Here is a 16,502-nt window from a genome sequence, read left to right on the forward strand (position 1 = left end):
TATGGTCCTCGCTCACTCGCACCAAATGAAATCTGCTTCACCTGCATAGTTGAGCTTTATGCTCGATAAGCATAAGAGAACAAAAGGGCTAAAGACATGACATCCCACAACTGTTTACAACTGCTGACTCCTGAGGTGCTGTGGACTTCAGTGATGCAGGGATAATACATGGGCTGGGACCAAGCTTAGTTTATAATGGAATTGAGATGAAGACCTGTGATTACTGAAAGTTAAGTGGAGATCAGAATATGAATGAGAGAGAAAACTGGAAATCTTTCTTTTTTAAAAAAAGGATGTGTAATTGTTTCTGACATCATACATGGTTTTCATTGGATACTGTATACAATCTAAAAACCTGTATTTTATTTTGATTAAGGTGAAGGTTGCCTGGGTTCAGCTGACCTGAGTTCAACTTCAGATTTTTACACATATGCTGTTAGAATTGAGTGAACAGACATCAACATGGTTAAAAACATGCTGTCCTGCCATTTGCCTGTTCACTGCTTTCCTCTGGCCTCCGTGATTCCTGTCTTGAGGTGTCCTCAGTAGTTCCCATTCACACCTTAACTCACAGCTGTCTTTGTCCCCTTAAACTTACTCTGCTCTTTTCCCTTGCCCTCCATGCTTGTTGCCTGCAGTGTCCCATCAGATTTATTATTCAGTGACAGCTTTTTATAATTGAAGCAGCCATTTAGGTGGTAGCCAGGTTACACACAAGGTCATGTGTAACCTCATGCTGCATCAGTCTGTCTGTTATATGGTGGTGGGGACCTTGGTGCTGCAGCCAAGTGCTTCATTTCTCAGTCCTAAGATGCTTTCTTTATGTAGGAAAGCCTGCCCTTATCTTTGGAGGGGGCTAGCACATTGTGTTGCAGTTTTTCTCTAGGGAGATCAAGGTCTCATCTGGGAGACTTAAATGTGTCTGCCCTCTTTACTCAAATTTTAAGTCCCTTTCCATGTCAAATTGCTCCTTCCAACTTCTCATTGTTTTGTTCATGTGTTTTTCTGTTGTGGAGCTACACAGCACCTTTGAGCTTGGCAGCGGAACAGCACTAAGTACGTCTGTAATGTGGAGCTGCTGTTAACTTTGTCCGTTCTTAATTCATGTCTAGATTTCTTTTAAAGCATTCATGGCTGTAAATAATTTCTCATTCTTTAGATTTTGTTACCCTTTAAATAATGTCTCAGATCACCCTTAACTAGAAAGTGTGATTTTATTTTATTTGTAATTGTTTTTTCCTGGTCTTATAGGAAAAAGGATCTTTTGAGTCTGTTGTGGTATAGTCATAGGGAAGAAAATGGTAACTTCTCATGCTTCTCTGTAAAATATAAAAATTATCTGTAATTAATCTTCCTAGATAAGGGCAGGACACTGGAAATTATACCCAAGCAGCTAAGTGAAATCTGTATTGTGCTGAAGCATGTGAATATGTAATTAAATAATAAATGCCAGTATAGCAGATGACTTGCACCACAGATGTCACAAAGAATTAAAGCAATCTTCCATAATGTATATAAAATAAAAGGTGTTGGAACTCAAATGAAAAATTGGCTAGTCCATTTGAAGTTCTCTGCATTTTACAAAGCAAATGAATGCAGTGGTTTGATTCAAACCAAATAAACAAATAAGCAAAAAACACCGAGTCTGCCAGAATTGTGTGGTAAGAAGTAAGATGTGTGGTGGTTGGGTAGTTAAATGTATTGCAGTTATGTCAGACTTCTTTGGAGGAATGTATGTGTAAAAACCTCTTTTTGCTTCCTATCTAGTCCTGCTCACGTGTGTATTTAACAGCTAAATACAAATCTGCTACTAGCTGCTTGTTGTAGTGAAATCTGCCATATCTCCTCCTCTCTCAAAGCTTGAATTTTCTCCTGTTGGGCTCAGTGGGAGTTTTGCAACTGCCTTTTCCGAGTGTCAGCATGACCCATGGGACAGAATTTTCTTATGAAAAGTTCCCCTGGCAGCAGCAGGTGCTTACCCACTGGTGGGGGCTTGGGGGCTGTGATTTGCCCTTGCCCCTGCTCGTCCTTCCATTTGGAAAGCTTTAACTTGCCTTTTTGCTTATGTTAGTGCTTACTTGGATAAATAGCAGCCCAGATTATGGGCTGGATGTCAGGAAGTTTAGATTAGATCAGCTCCTTGAAAATGTGCAGCCATATTCCTCCTGAGCGTGGTGGGTTCTGTTCCAACGGGTAAAGACAAGAATGATGCTGTGATTCCAAGGTCTCTTACATCCCCCGATTTGGGATGCATACGTGTGATTCTCTTCAAGCCCAATCTTGGAGGGTTTTACCATTTCCCTTGCTTCTTTCTCAAGGGCCATTGCCTCCGAACAGCTTTGAGCCTGTTGGTAACGTGCCCAGTGGCTGTGTCAGTTATCAGTGTTTGGCTGAAAACAGTGAAGGTGTGCAAACAGTGTATGTTGACTTTTTAAAATCATGGTTTGATTGAGGATCCTGGCTGGAACAGAGTGACATTCCCTCCTTGTTCCACTGTGGTGGTGCCCAGCAGTAGGTCTAACCACATGTGGTACAAAAAGAATTGCTTTTTCCTCCAAGCTGGGGGGCTTGAAGCTTTTGAAGATCTGATTAAAAACTGTGCAAGAGCCAGTAGTCACTGTCTGGTACAATCTGATTGTCAGCCTCTTAGAAGGGAACATCTAAAGTAAGCTTCAAGTGTGTCCTGCATGTGACTGTCTCAGCATGTGTGTGATGGGACTCCAGCATTTGTCATTGGCAGCCTGATGAGGGCAGACTAGTGCATGTGAAGCTCTTTAAGAAGACGTTACGCATAACAGAACTGGCTAATCTGACCATTGATCTTGCTGAAAAACTTAAGATGTGGATGGTTACTGCAACACACTGGTGCCTTCGTAATTTGGTTGCTGTTGGAGCCTACAGAAGCAAGAAGTGAGAGAACTTTATCAGTCACTCTACTGCCATCCTTGTACCTTCTCCAAAGCATTGCTTGTTAGTGTACAGGTGTGTACGCTTTCTTATTTGAAAAGAAAGAAACTTTTACTGGGCTCAGCTGATGAGCTGTGATGTGTAATGGTAGACAGGATGTGCTTGTGTGTGCGTGAGAGGGAGGCAGGCAATATTGTTATGCTTTTTGTCATTTTTGACCTGAAGGCTGCTTAGCTGTAAATAATTCATAAGCAATTAACTGGATGCCCAAGTTTCTGTTTTAGTGGTTCATCCTGTTTTGATAATGACCCAATAGATGTACTGCCGTTACTGCTCCAGAAAAACGCTGGTTCTGTGGATGTGAATGGATCAGTACTTCTGGAGCTGCAACTTGCAGCAGATCTTGAAAGCTCTTTTCTCCTGAGGTGGGAATAAATCTGTTGTCAGTGCTCTATTTGTTGTTCTGGAAGCTGTTTCCAAGGTCATGCATCTGACTGTGAGATGTCTCTTTGAAAGCAATGGAAGTTGCAATTTCAGGACCTCCTTGGTCTTCTAATTTCATAAGGGTTTTTTTGACAGTGCCCTGGACAAGGAATATTCTTCAGACTAAATCCTGCAGTGGTTCTACTCATCCTCATGTATAAATGAACATCACTTCTTAAAGTAATTTATGAGACTGAGAGGCCCAACTTGATTTCTCTAGGTGTCTTGACTTACACTGTGTAACACTGCTGTTTGCAGCATATTACATTCTGGACAGCCTAATAAAAAGAGGGGACCTCCAAAAATGCACGATATGCAGTTTTGTGGTCAAGACTTAGTGCTTAACTGAGCGGATTATCTTAGTGGTGCTTCAGAGAAGACGTGCTCCTACTGCTTCCTAATTTTCTGGTCTTAATGGCAATACTAGTCTTTATTATCTCTAGATAGCATCTGTCAGGACTTGGAGAAATTTAGTTTTGATAGCTCTAAAAACATATTTTACGCAGTTTACGAGACTACAGGGTCTTTGCTTCTGTTGGGGCTTTTCAGTATCAGCAAGGTCCTGACACTGTTCCAGCTCAGTAGCGGTCATGGATGTAACACAAGCATCATCATTCATTTTGAGCGCTTGTATTACTTGTCCTCACAGAAATCCTCCTTGACGCATTTTACAACGTTGCCGTTGTTCTCACATACTTAGCTACGGTCTCTTTCCCAATTACACCACCTTTGCAAGCGTTTATGCTGGGGAAACCTTCAGTTGCAGAGCATGGCCAGCCCATAATAATGGCACAGGCACAACACAGGAGGTTATCTGAGGGCAGTGGCCCCTAGGGGTTGTGCTAGAACAGGAACTAGAAAACAGTGCAGAGTACAGGAAAAATTCAGTGTCCTGGCTGCTTACACTAGTAGAGGATTAAGCAAAGCAATAGCTTTGAGAGGTACAGGCCTGTTTTACTTTTCTTGGCAGCTCAGCCACATGTGTTCTTTCAAAAAAATTAGAAATAGTTAAAATTGGTGAACTAGGTAGTGATAGATGCAAGTAAAAGCAGCACATTTTTGTCAATTTTCTCAGTTAAAAGAAAAAGCAAAATATAGCTAATGTGCAGCAAAAAGTCTGTATAGACTTTCTGCCTTGACAAACCTGCCAGCTTTTTTTTTTTCTTTTTGATTCTTTTTCTGATGAGCATGTGAGGCAGAAAGGAGCAGCTGCAGTTGTGTCACTTGTAATTGAGGATGACCGTACGACAGTGGCTTGGGCAAATCAGGGTTGTAAGTTGCAGATGACTCCGTCATCGACGGTAAGGATCTCTTAACTGATGATTAATAGTGTCACTGGATGTTTGAGCCAAGCCAGCAATGATGCCGCATCCTTTACCTTGTGAGGTTTTTCTGCCTGGGGATACGCTGTTTCTGCAGAGCTTTCCTTCACGTACGTAGCAGTACTATCTAATTTAGACTATGTGGCTGCAGCCAATAAACCCTCCTGGCAGGTAGTGGAAATTGTTTTGCATCTATCTCGAATTTGTGCTTGTGAACAAAAAAATCACATAAAATGAAAGAGGAGCAAGCTTCCAGTTAGTTTTAATTTTGTTTTAAATAATTTGCACACTTAAATCTTCTAGTTTTGGCTATGTATACCACCTGAGAACTTAGAGCAAGGGAATGTTAGTGTTGTGCAAGGAAACATTAAGGGTGGTTGGAAGCAGTGGTATTGTGTTTCCTTCTTTTTCCAACCTCAAATGTATGTATTCGAATCTTGTAAATTTTTTTGCTTCATTTTTTAAATCTACTGTGACATGAGAAAGAAATCAGTCTATCCTCCCTTCGGTGGAAACAGATTCTGCATAGAGGTTGTGTTTCTGCTGCTTTCCAACTTTCACTCACATTGGTGGGATTTGCAGATACTTAGAACGAATAGATTTAGGGTCAAGTTTTTAAGGAATTTGAGTGACTAATAATATCCATTGAAATGAATGCTGCCTGGCTGGGTACCTCGAGCAGTGTAAACATGGGGTTCATTCTAGGCTAATATACTCTGATTTTAGAGACTGCAATGTAGACGTGCATAATTGAAACCTGATTTTTCTCAGCATTCTTGTATAAAGAAAGTGCCTAAAAGCCATGCAAGAATAACTCCAGCTTCTGTGGGAATAGGGTGTCTTTTAAAGGAATACATTCAGCAGAGCAAGCTATAGGAGGAGTTTTAAAGGACCAGAAATACTTTTAATTCTGGTCTTTGAGAAATCTTTTACTTTTTGGTGTCTTTAGGCTGCATTTCATACCATGTCCTAACAAAGTAGAGTTCAGCCATAAGTCAGCTTTGTATCTCCTTCTGTATAACCTTTTATCCCATGTATACCTTCACAGGTGACATGGCTCACCCTGCATGGCATGTCAACAGTGAGTTGGTAGATAAGTCTCTGCAAAATGATCCTGAAAAAGCAAGTGGCTTGATGTGATGATGGAAAGGAAAAAAATAAACCCCACCTTAGTGTTAGAAATGACATTAATGTACTGCTTAATTGGGATTCAGAAATCAGTGAAACCACAGACATTTTTTGACTAATCCTTACAATTAACTGTGGTGAGCTCACTGCATCTACCTTGAGGATGAAGGCACAAACCTACGCTGACTAGATTTGAGCCAATAGCTTTATGGGTACTGCTGATACCAGTAAGCCATGATCTCCAGCAGAACTGGGAAGGTCCACCTGGCCTGTAGGTACTTGCATTTGTTTCTGTAAAAGATAGCTACCCAGTTATTCACAAATCCTCAGGCACTGCTTCGGTACCTTGAAGATTTTCCATCATCTCAAGAGTGTGTGGTAGACACTAGGCAAGGTTCACAGGAATAGTACCAATTTTTTAATCTCATGTAGCTATTTCCCAAGGTATAGAGGACAGTTTCATTTTGTGCAGTTTTATAGGAATGCATGATTTAATTAAAAATGCAGGTGTATTTTAGTAATCTTCATGTGCTTATTGGTATTCACGTGTAAAACAGGAAAGTTAAGTGGTGTACCCACAACCAGCTGATATGTAGGTCTTGTGGATCATAGGAAATACATACACTTTTTACATATCAGTCTTCCAGTTACATGCCCTGGGTTTAAAAATAATTTGCCTACCATCTGTGAGGTTGACTACTGTCTGTGAACAAAAACAAGCTCTTGCAGAAACAAAATTAAGAGTATATTATGTATAAGTGAAGGCATATCATCTTGACAGTGGTGCGTGGCTTGTGATGCAGATCTGGATGCTTGAGCTCCAAGCATTGCTGCAAATTATCCACAATCAGCAGCACATGCCTCTGCCTCCCCAAAGGCAAAAGGTCTCTTGACAGTTAGACACTTACCTTTGAGGGAAGAGTGGCACAAATCATGTCCTAACAAGAAATGCAGTGCCTAGGTAGTCACAGAGAGGATGGATGCAGAAATATATGCACTTTCTTATCCCTCTGCTTTTAACGTACCCTTATGCTACACAGCCCAGAAGTTGATACGTATGTAGGCCTGACACTCGGTAGAACCAGCTGATAGGTGAACTGTACCTTGACCTGTTTGCATATTTGGGCTCTTATTTGTTCTTTATGCTGTGTTGCTGTAGGAGCCTTGCACAGTGGACTGCTGGAAAACTTGCTTCACCCCTGGAGGGTGACCCGTTAGCAGCCTGTCAGTGCTCCAGCAGTTGCCTTATTGCAAAGCGTGCAAGTTCCAACCTGTGCCAAATATGGAGCAGGTTGTTAACTCACTGTTGCAGCTGTGAAGCAAAACCGGATTCAAAGTGCAAATAAGTACATGCTTCAGCTGTTTGCAAGTGGGAGGGGACCAAGGCATAACCCTCTGTAGTAACCTTAGCTAAAACTAAATGTTGGCGTGTCCGTAGAATAAAAGATGCATTAGTAGGGAATAGGGGAATTTCCTTTTTTAGAGGCCACCCTTCTTTCTCTGAACATTTAAATACTTTTGCCAGGTAATACAGAAAAACAAGACCTCTTGTTCCGCTCTCCCCCACCCTTACGCCCCTCCCTCCTAAAAAAAATGTAGTTGTCTGTTTGTTCAGGGATCTGAGTCATCTGTGTTTGTTCAATGATCTGAATATTGAACTTAATCGTGAAAAGCATTGCAACATGCTCTGTTGATGACCTTGTAGTGATTTACCTCACCCCTAGCCCCTTTAGTAAGTCACAGCTCAGGTTACCCAAGTCAATTTTAACTGAAAATTTTTCTCAAAGTTTATTTCTGTACTGTCATGTCTTGGAAGTAATTTCCTTGGACCTGGGAACCTTTTTCTGCAAAGCACGTTGCTCTGTAGTGCTGCTAGTCAGCATTTTGCACAGGTACCAGAGCGTGGCCTGAAGCTGTTTACCTCATTTGTTAGAATAAAAAGAACGGTCTGTGATTTTTAATATGGAAGATACTTTTAATCTTTCCTCTGATTTAATAATGAAAAAACCCCTCTTCTCTCAAATTTGAGCACAGCAACTTTCATTGTCAAAAATTAAGGTGCTAGAATGTTTGAAAGAAAAAAGCAACGAGAGAATGAAAACAAGTGTGCAGATAATGACAGCAGTTGGTCTTGCTCCCTCAAAGACAGAAATCCATGTTTATTTATTAATTGAAAATGGAGATTTATTTTCCAGTTTAGGTATGGTCTCAAAGACATTGTGAGTAGGACTGTCACAACAAGGGCTCAAAATATATACTTCATAAAAGATGATTTTATATTTTCATTTTGATGTACAATTTATGTAAAAAAATTCCAAAGACAACTTAAACTGTGCTTGGAAATGACCACTCCTAATAGTTTGAGTCCATTGTTAGATATTGTAATTCAGTCATCTGAGAAAGCTGTAGTAGCTTTAAAAACCTCATGCTATAAATTAGTTCGGAATTTTAATATATTATTGTGTGATCTGCGTATTGCTCATATATAAAAATATAATTTATTACCTTTGTTTAATCAGGGTGAAAATATATTTAAAATAGAGTATGACAGCAGGCAGTTTTCTAAACTCTTCAGTGTCATGTTGATGGCTCTATAACATACTGTGACGGTTCAGAATGAAACCCATAGTGACTTGTGCAGCCAGCTGCAACAAATAAACATGTTTTACTGCCTACTATCATATTATGTTTACAGCACAGCAGACTGGCTATCATCAGAGAAGCTTGGATGAAAACTTTCTGGTGAAATGATGTAATTGCTAATGTGGTGAAAATTATTTTGGTAGTTTTATTTCTCATAAACTTGTGTCCTTTTGTCTGATTGCTTGATACAGATTTCTGACTGTATTTTACATCTAAATTAGTTACAAAACAGTGGTTGAAGTAGAGGCTGCCAGTTTTTTAAGGCCACCTTTTTCCGTCCTCCAAACAAACCAAGAAAAACTCTAATCTGGACCTTGCCCCTGCCCATGACTCCTTGAAAATCGCATGGCAGTGAATTGCAGCGATGTAACTGTTGTTCTTTGCTGGTAGGTTTGGATGCACACCAGGGTTTTTGGGGAGGTTGTTAGTGTTCGCATGGGCTTTGTACTGCTGGTGTTAGTGGAACTGCTGTGCTGCTGGCTGAAGATCTGCCTTTGCCATGGGTGAAGTGGGTGCCTGGAGCCTCCTCCATGCCGGCTAACACTTGAGGGTGCTTAGTGCTTTTACAGGGCAGCACATACGCATCTTGAGTCATAAGCCGGAGGCTGTGGAGGTTGGGCATGTGTGTTGTGTGCTTCTTGTGATTCCCCTGTGGCTATGGAGCAGGTGAGCAAGTTGATTGATGGGTGTGAGTTAGTGCTTGGTAATCTGTCACTAAACTAAACATCAGTCATTATTACACAGGGCAGTCTGGTGTGGCAAATGCATCTTTCATCCGGCAGAGTGTTCCTGCCCAGAGGCTTACTTTTTCTGATCAGAAGGGATATGACTTTTTTCCCTTCCCTTTCACTTCCCTTTGCCAGCAAAGAGCTACCAAGCACTTGCCAGGTTATGTGCTGTAAAATATACCTTTTGTAATCAATCTATTGCTGAATTGCTTTTTTGAGATATCACTGTTTGCTGTTTGTTCAAGAGGAGCTTCTTGAATATTTGCCTATTCTCTTTCTGAGCCATGTGTTTATGCTGCCCCAGTTCGACACTGTTACTGATTTTGACAGATGCAAATCTGTCTCTCTGCAGAGAAGGACCTGGGAGTCCTGGTGGACAAGAAGTTACCCATGATCCAGCAATGTGCCCTTGTAGCCAAGAAGGCCAATGGTATCCTGGGATGCATTAAGAAGAGTGTGGCCAGCAGGTCAAGGGAGGTTATCCTCCCCCTCCATTCTGCCTTAGTGAGGCCACATCTGGAGTTCTGTCTCCAGTTCTGGGCTCCCCAGTTCAAGAACTACAGGGAACTACTGGAGAGAGTCCAGTGAAGGACCACAAGGATGATGAGGGGACTGGAGCAATGGTTGTATGAGGAAAGGCTGAGAGAGCTGGGTCTGTTTAGCCTGGAGAAGAGAAGATTGAGAGAGGATCTCATCAATACTTATAAATATCTAAAGGGCAAGTGTCAACAGGACGGGGCCAGACTCTTTTCAGTGGTGCCTAGTGAGAGGACAAGGAGCAATGGGCACAAACTGGAACACAGGAAGTTCCATATGAACATGAGGAAAAACTTGTTTGAGGGTGACAGAGCACTAGAAGAGGCTGCCCAGAGGGGTTGTGGAGTGTCCTTCTCTGGAGAAAATTCAAAACCCGCCTGGATGTGATCCTGTGGAACCTGCTGTAGGTGATCCTGCTCTAGTAGGGGGGTTGGACTAGATGATCTCCAGAGGTCCCTTCCAACCCCCACCATTCTGTGAATCCAGTGTGTCACAGCACTCTGACTTTCAGGTTATTCGGACTAATAATTCACTTTGGACCTCAAAATAAGGTGCCAAAGGTGCCTCCCAAGGAATTTGTCTGGTCATTAAGAGTCTTCTGTAGAAGTCATGTGGCCATCTGTTGGCCACAGCTTGGAGATGTATCTGCTTAGATTTTCCCCTCACTGATTTTATGTGGGTAAAAATACATATAAAACTCAACTTAGGCAGACAGAGCGGAAATAAAAGTTTCGTTCCTTCCTGATTTGCCTTTGTAGGCAAGTCCTTTCTTCGAGCAAAGTGAATGGTTCTCTCAGTGGCAGGACGCTGCTCATTTCTTTTGGTCTCTAGGAAGTTCTTTGTCCCCTCTGCTTTTTAGCTGTTTGCTCTGTGATCTCCCTGTTGTCTCTGAATAACCTGCAGGCTCCAATATTCTTCTGATGACTCTCTTGCCTGCCAGATCTTACCTCCACTGAAGAAGTGATCTCCTGCCTTCTTCCAAGGAATCCACGTCTCTTGTTGCTGTACAGGAATGTATTGCTGCACACTGAGGGCTGAAAGAAAATGAGTGCAGCCTGTGAGTTCCTAAGGAGAGTGGGGACTGGGCAGTCCGCTAATCTGGTATGGGAGGAAGAATATCATTTAGCAAGTGAACATTTTTCTGGTACAGTTTCTGTAGGACCATCTGGCTCCTGTTAGAAGTTGCTGAGGAGTGTGGTTTTGATGGACTTCTCGCTCCTTATCACCACTGCTATGAGCAAAGTAACCAAATTTATCTTAAGTATTTTACTATAAACAGAGTGGAACACTAACAGAGCTAACACTATGTCTGTGTGTATCAGCAGGCCTTGCAGGGGAGGGTTAAAAATGGTTTCTGTTGCTTTTTGACTATAAGAAGGCAGGCTGTCTGCTTGTAGTTTTCTTTATTTCTGTGTTAGAACCATGTTTTTTGTTATTTGTGTGGTATATTTACCTGATGCTTTCTTTTGGACTAGATCTCCAGAGGTCCCTTCCAACCCCTACCATTCTGTGAGGTCGCCGTTGTCGAGTTTATTGAGGAGATTCTAGTCACCTTCTTTTCCTTGCTCCTGCAGCTTCCTGCAAATAATAAAACAGAAAAGGCTCTTTAGTCCTACTTTTCCACCAGCCAAAATAGATCCCACAGAGCGTAAAGAATGTGCGTATACTTGTAGCACGCACTAGCTCTCAGGACTACGCTCGCAGCATGCCGAGGACCCAGGGCTCTCGCTGGCACCACCCAGAACCAAGGCAGTGTCTGTACTTAATGCATCAGTTTTGGAAAGCAGGAGGAAGCCATGGGGTAGCCACTGGGACTTCTTGTGAAATTTTAAAGGCAGAAGTAACCTGCCATGGGTGTGCTGCAGGCAAAGGAGCTGGTTAAGGACACAGAGTGACTTTTCTTATGTGTTAGGTTTGAACCAGTTAACTTGCTCTTCATAACAACTTCAGGCAAATATGAGGGTGTATGTGGAGCTAGCTGTTGAAGACAACAGGGGAGATTAGCACTTCTCGCTGATTTAAGAAGTTTTTAGTATAATGCTGAGGTTTCCTGGCGTGCACCTATACAATGCATGAAAACAGTAGTATTCAGGAGAGCCAGCATGCTTAGGTCTCCCTTCCTCAGCTAGACAGTGGTGCTTCTGAAGTCCTGAGTCTGCCAGGTTCAGTCCCTGAGCTGCAGTTCAGGCATAGATGCCCATGTGAGATTGATATTCCTAAATTCTCCTCTGGGTGTCATAAACCAGCTGAATTCCCTGAAATGGTTTCAGAAGTAAGCAGTGTCATTAGTTACCTTAACTTTGCTCCATTTTGTTGAAAAGCTTAGTGGTTCCCTCCTCTCCTTGAAGGAGTTTATAGCTGCATCACTCACCTTCTGTTTGGGAGCAGTGCTCCGTCTGTCCTGTGTGTGCAGGAGGAGACGTGGTGCTGTCGGGGCCAGAGAGCACGCATGAAGGTGGGGATGACTGCTGCTGTTACGTGAGCCCTCCTCCAGAAGAAGGGCATACTGACTTAGCTGCTGTAATTGTATTACCCAGTGCAAAGTACGCGGACAAGTGCCGTGATGAGTGCCTTGTCCTCTAGTGGTACCTCTGCTACAGCAGCAGCAGAGCTGTTGCTGTCATGGTGCGGCAGGTATGTTCTGACCATGTCATTCTGGTTTGACTTCTCAAGAAAATCAGAGGCCGAGAGCTTCTGCTGGTAGATCCCAAGTGTGCTGGAGTGCATGATGGCATCAGGTGATGGAAATCCGGGTCTGCTGAGGTGATGGCAATTCTAGGTGGGTTTAGTCTCAGGGGGTTAGGAGCAGTCCCGGTGAAAGTGTAATGGCTTTATGCCTCTCAAGTGCCTGGCAGGTTAGGTACCCAAACACTGTAATGATTTGTGGGTTTATAATTGAAGTGCAGTGAGTTTTATTGTCATTTTACAGCTCAGGAAACTGAGGCATAGTGTTCATGGTGTGACTTTATCTGAATGAGCGAGAGAATCAGAGTCTTCTAAATTTGACCCCAAGATAAATCTCCTCTCCTATGTGTCAGTGTATCAGTACCATTGTCTCCTGTATGGGTCTTCAGATTATTCTTCACTGGCTGTGTACCTGCAGATGACTTCATGGTTTCATACAGACTAGTGGATATCACTTGTGAGCCCTGAAAGGGTCACTGATTTTAGCAGCATAAACACTCCCGGTTGTTTCTCTGGTACCTTGTGCAGTGGTGGGACTTGAGCCAGCACTGGCATCACTCCCCTGGGTGGCAGAGAAGGTATTCTAGCCATTAATAATCTACTATGGAATAAAATGGATCCTTAAATACTTGGACAACAAACCAACTCCAAGCATATAGAAGTACAGTTTTGGGGATAGTATGCTGTTTGGATAAATGAATGCATGAAAGATGTTACTGATGATTGATCCTCTATTTAAATTATGAATGGTCTTGAAAATTTTTTAAATGCATGATAAATAACTTCATCTTTTCTTTTTAGTTGATGTCCATCAGCATATTAGGTGTTTCTGCTTGGATGAGAGACTACCTGAATAATGTTCTCACTTTAACTGCAGAAACAAGGTAAAGTTTTCCTGAAACCTGTTAATCTGTGTGGGTGATTGATTGCCATATATGTTGTTCATTCAGTATGGCAAGTTTCCTAATTAGGATTTCTAGAATTAAGAAGCCTTCAGTTGAACTAATTATTGTTTTGTTGAAAGGTGTATTTTTGCAACCATTTCTGGTATCAGTTCAAATTACAGAAGGGGGAAAGATGTGAATTCAATCTTGGTTTATTCCTGTGCCTTTCTCTTCTGACAGGGATCAATTTTTGGCCCTTTGCCAACATGTAACCATATTATATTACTGTTTGGTTTTTGAATACTTTATTCAGTCCAGAGATTTAGGAATGCTGTTAGTTTTATTACAGCAGTGCTTATGAGCCCTAGTGGCGGAACAGAGCCTCATTGTGCTGCATACTGTGCAAGTGCAGGACAGGAAGATCACCTTTGCCCCAAAGAGATTTCTGATGATGCATTACTTTCTGGTACACGAATGCAGCATTTGACTTTAAAACCACATAGCAGAGATTTCTGTGAAACTCGTAAGGTGCTGGAAATAGCACATCTGCTATTCCACCATTTTCATTTTAATGGCTACATTACATTTTACTTCTGTGTCATTTTTGTGTGATTATGCTTTTTTGATTATGGTTCTGATTGGTTTTAGGGTGGAGGAGGCTGTCATTTTGACTTACTTTCCTGTGGTCCACCCGGTCATGATTGCAGTCTGCTGTTTCCTTATCATAGTTGGAATGCTGGGCTACTGTGGAACAGTGAAAAGAAATCTGCTACTCCTTGTCTGGGTATGTTTCATAACCTCTAAAACCAGCTAACTTCTGCTTTGCTTCAAAGTGTTAAGAACAGTTTTAATCCACAGGCACTAGATAAATACTGATTATTTTTTATTACCATGTTGAGTTATGATATCGGTGAGGAATTGTAATTGCAAAGCACACAGTAGGAAAGAATTTATTGCCTAGACTGCATTGTGCTGTGACTGAAAGACAAGCAGTGTCTCATTTGCAAAAATCCACTTAATTTAGTAGAGGAGTTGCTGAAGGGAAAAATAACTCAAACTCTTAAGTACTAATAATTATAGGAACGTGAGTCTGAGTGCTCTGAAATAAACCCTTATGCTACCCTTTTGACTCCGTAGCTAAATAACCTAGACTTTGCTTTATCCCCACAGTTGATTGTGTGTGTAAAGTAACAGCATTTGTAGTTAATGAATGTTAATTCTGAGTGCGTTCAGGAGCTTTGCCTTCTCTTATGTAGATGTGGAATTTTGCAGTTGCATTTGAGCAAGTTTAAAAATAAATTCCAAGTACCCAGCTTTTCCCTTTGGAGGCTACATAACTGAGCCAACAGCAGCTGAAAAACAATAGTCTCTCCTGCACAAGGCTCTCTGTGCAATTTAACTGTGATCAGGCATCGACTGTCGAGGGAACCAAATGCTTTTTTCTTCATCTGGAAGTCAGTGAGTTTGAGTACAATAAAAAAAAAACCAAAACAAAAACCCTATCAAACTTGCACAAATTTTAAAGGTTTAGAGTTTAAAAATACGTAGACCATTGGCAACACTGAGGTCAAGGAGCAGCAGGTACTTGTATGCTTCTTAGAAGTCTAGCTGGTCCCCTCTGCAGAGTGTGGCTTTGTCTTTTAATGTGAAGATGAGCAGGATTCCAAGCAGTCTGTAGGCCCGAGAGAGTGGGAGCAGTGGATGTGAAAGAGATTTATCAGACTTGACTACTGTAATTGCAGTAGGAGAAAGTGGACAGGTAAAGTCCTTCAGCTCTTGAGAATATCCAGAAGTCTTATAAAAGTAGAGTTGGGCTTCTGCTGTTTTTTCACTGCACACGTTTTTCTTGTGGATTTGTGCGGGCTTAAGTACATGATACCTGGACCCCACAAATTTTGCACGAAATGACCAAAAAAAAAAGAAAGAAGTTGGCTGAGATCTATGCAACCTTTACTTTTATCTAATGGGAAATAATTCTACCTACAGCTAAAACAGTCAGGAAACTGTACTGGGGTTTTGTTTTAAAATGTCTGTTTTATTTGAGAGGGTTGGAATAAACTTTATTTGAGATTTCCAACTGAAGGTCGGCAGCAGAAGTGTTTCCAGTTACAAAAGGGCAAATGCTGTTTCTCCTTTTAGGTATTTGTTGAGCCAGTATACAATATGAAAATTTTTGTTTCCAAGCTATATAGGTAGGAAAAACTCATTTAAATTTGAATATTTTATAGTTATATAATAGTCATGCATTTTTTATTTCTAGATCTTAACCTTGCAATGTCAATGGGAACAAGTTCTAAGACAGATTTTACTTAGTTATGAGCACCTGCATAAAAATAATGGATTAATGTAATTTCATACCATATAATTACTTATCTAGTAATCTTTCTTACATGCTTTAAAAGGACTTTGTACATATTTTTGTCTTTCATGAATAGTGAAAGTATTGAAAGATGGTAAACTTACTAAGCCTTAGTTTTTATGGTAAGGTTATATGGTTTATTTTCATAAAGTGGTTTTCATTGTATAGTGATAGTTTTTAATGTGAATTAAAATTAATTAAAAGGCAGAAGTAGCTATATGATGTAGACCAATGCTACATAGTATCTTTAAAAAAAAAAAGTTATCATTTCTGGTATAAGCCTTGAAAAAAATCGTAATTAATCCAAAAGAAAATGAAGCTAAAACTGGTTTTGGCCTTCAGTTTATTTTAACTGTCAGTGAAAAGAAGAAATCATTTATAGCTTCTAATGCCATCTGGAAATAAATTATTGAAAGTATGTTTAGGCAGTCAAATTATACTAAACCAAACCAAGATATTTCTGTCATTTTAAGTCATAGTATTTCATTTTCAGGAGCCTGAGAATTTGCTCTTGCTAAACAAACTGATAAGCAAAACTAAATGTTATCTTCCTAAGTATGTCATTGTCTTTGATTAATTGTTAAATGAATGCAATCATGTTATACCACAGAAGTATGCAGACGTAAGTCAATGCTTCATTCATCAGACTAATCAGAAAAGTGATGGATCAACAAAATGAGCTTTTGTACAACCAGATGAACTAAAAGAAAAGAACCTTCATGTAAAACATTAACAACCTCTTCAATCATGCTTTTAATCTTCTTTTTGAAGTACATGAACAGCCTTAATGATGGCATGCAGAGATATTTGGATACAAATCTTGACA

General features: G+C 40.9%; 1 protein-coding gene across 4 annotated transcripts in view; it reads left to right on the forward strand.

Annotated features, from left to right (window-relative positions):
- TSPAN12 (tetraspanin 12) overlaps positions 1 to 16,502 on the forward strand; it is a 47,255-nt gene that overhangs the window by 1,401 nt on the left and 29,352 nt on the right. For 3 of the 4 annotated variants that reach the window (XM_054813370.1, XM_054813368.1, XM_054813369.1), the window contains 2 exons: positions 13,235 to 13,317; positions 13,966 to 14,101. In XM_054813370.1, the coding sequence (XP_054669345.1) occupies positions 13,235 to 13,317; positions 13,966 to 14,101 (219 nt within the window). Of the gene's footprint in view, positions 1 to 376; positions 403 to 13,234; positions 13,318 to 13,965; positions 14,102 to 16,502 lie in introns of all 4 variants that reach the window. The other variant, XM_054813371.1, reaches the window with a different exon arrangement.

Source organism: Grus americana, chromosome 1, assembly GCF_028858705.1.
Source record: "Grus americana isolate bGruAme1 chromosome 1, bGruAme1.mat, whole genome shotgun sequence".
Taxonomy (NCBI): domain Eukaryota; kingdom Metazoa; phylum Chordata; class Aves; order Gruiformes; family Gruidae; genus Grus; species Grus americana.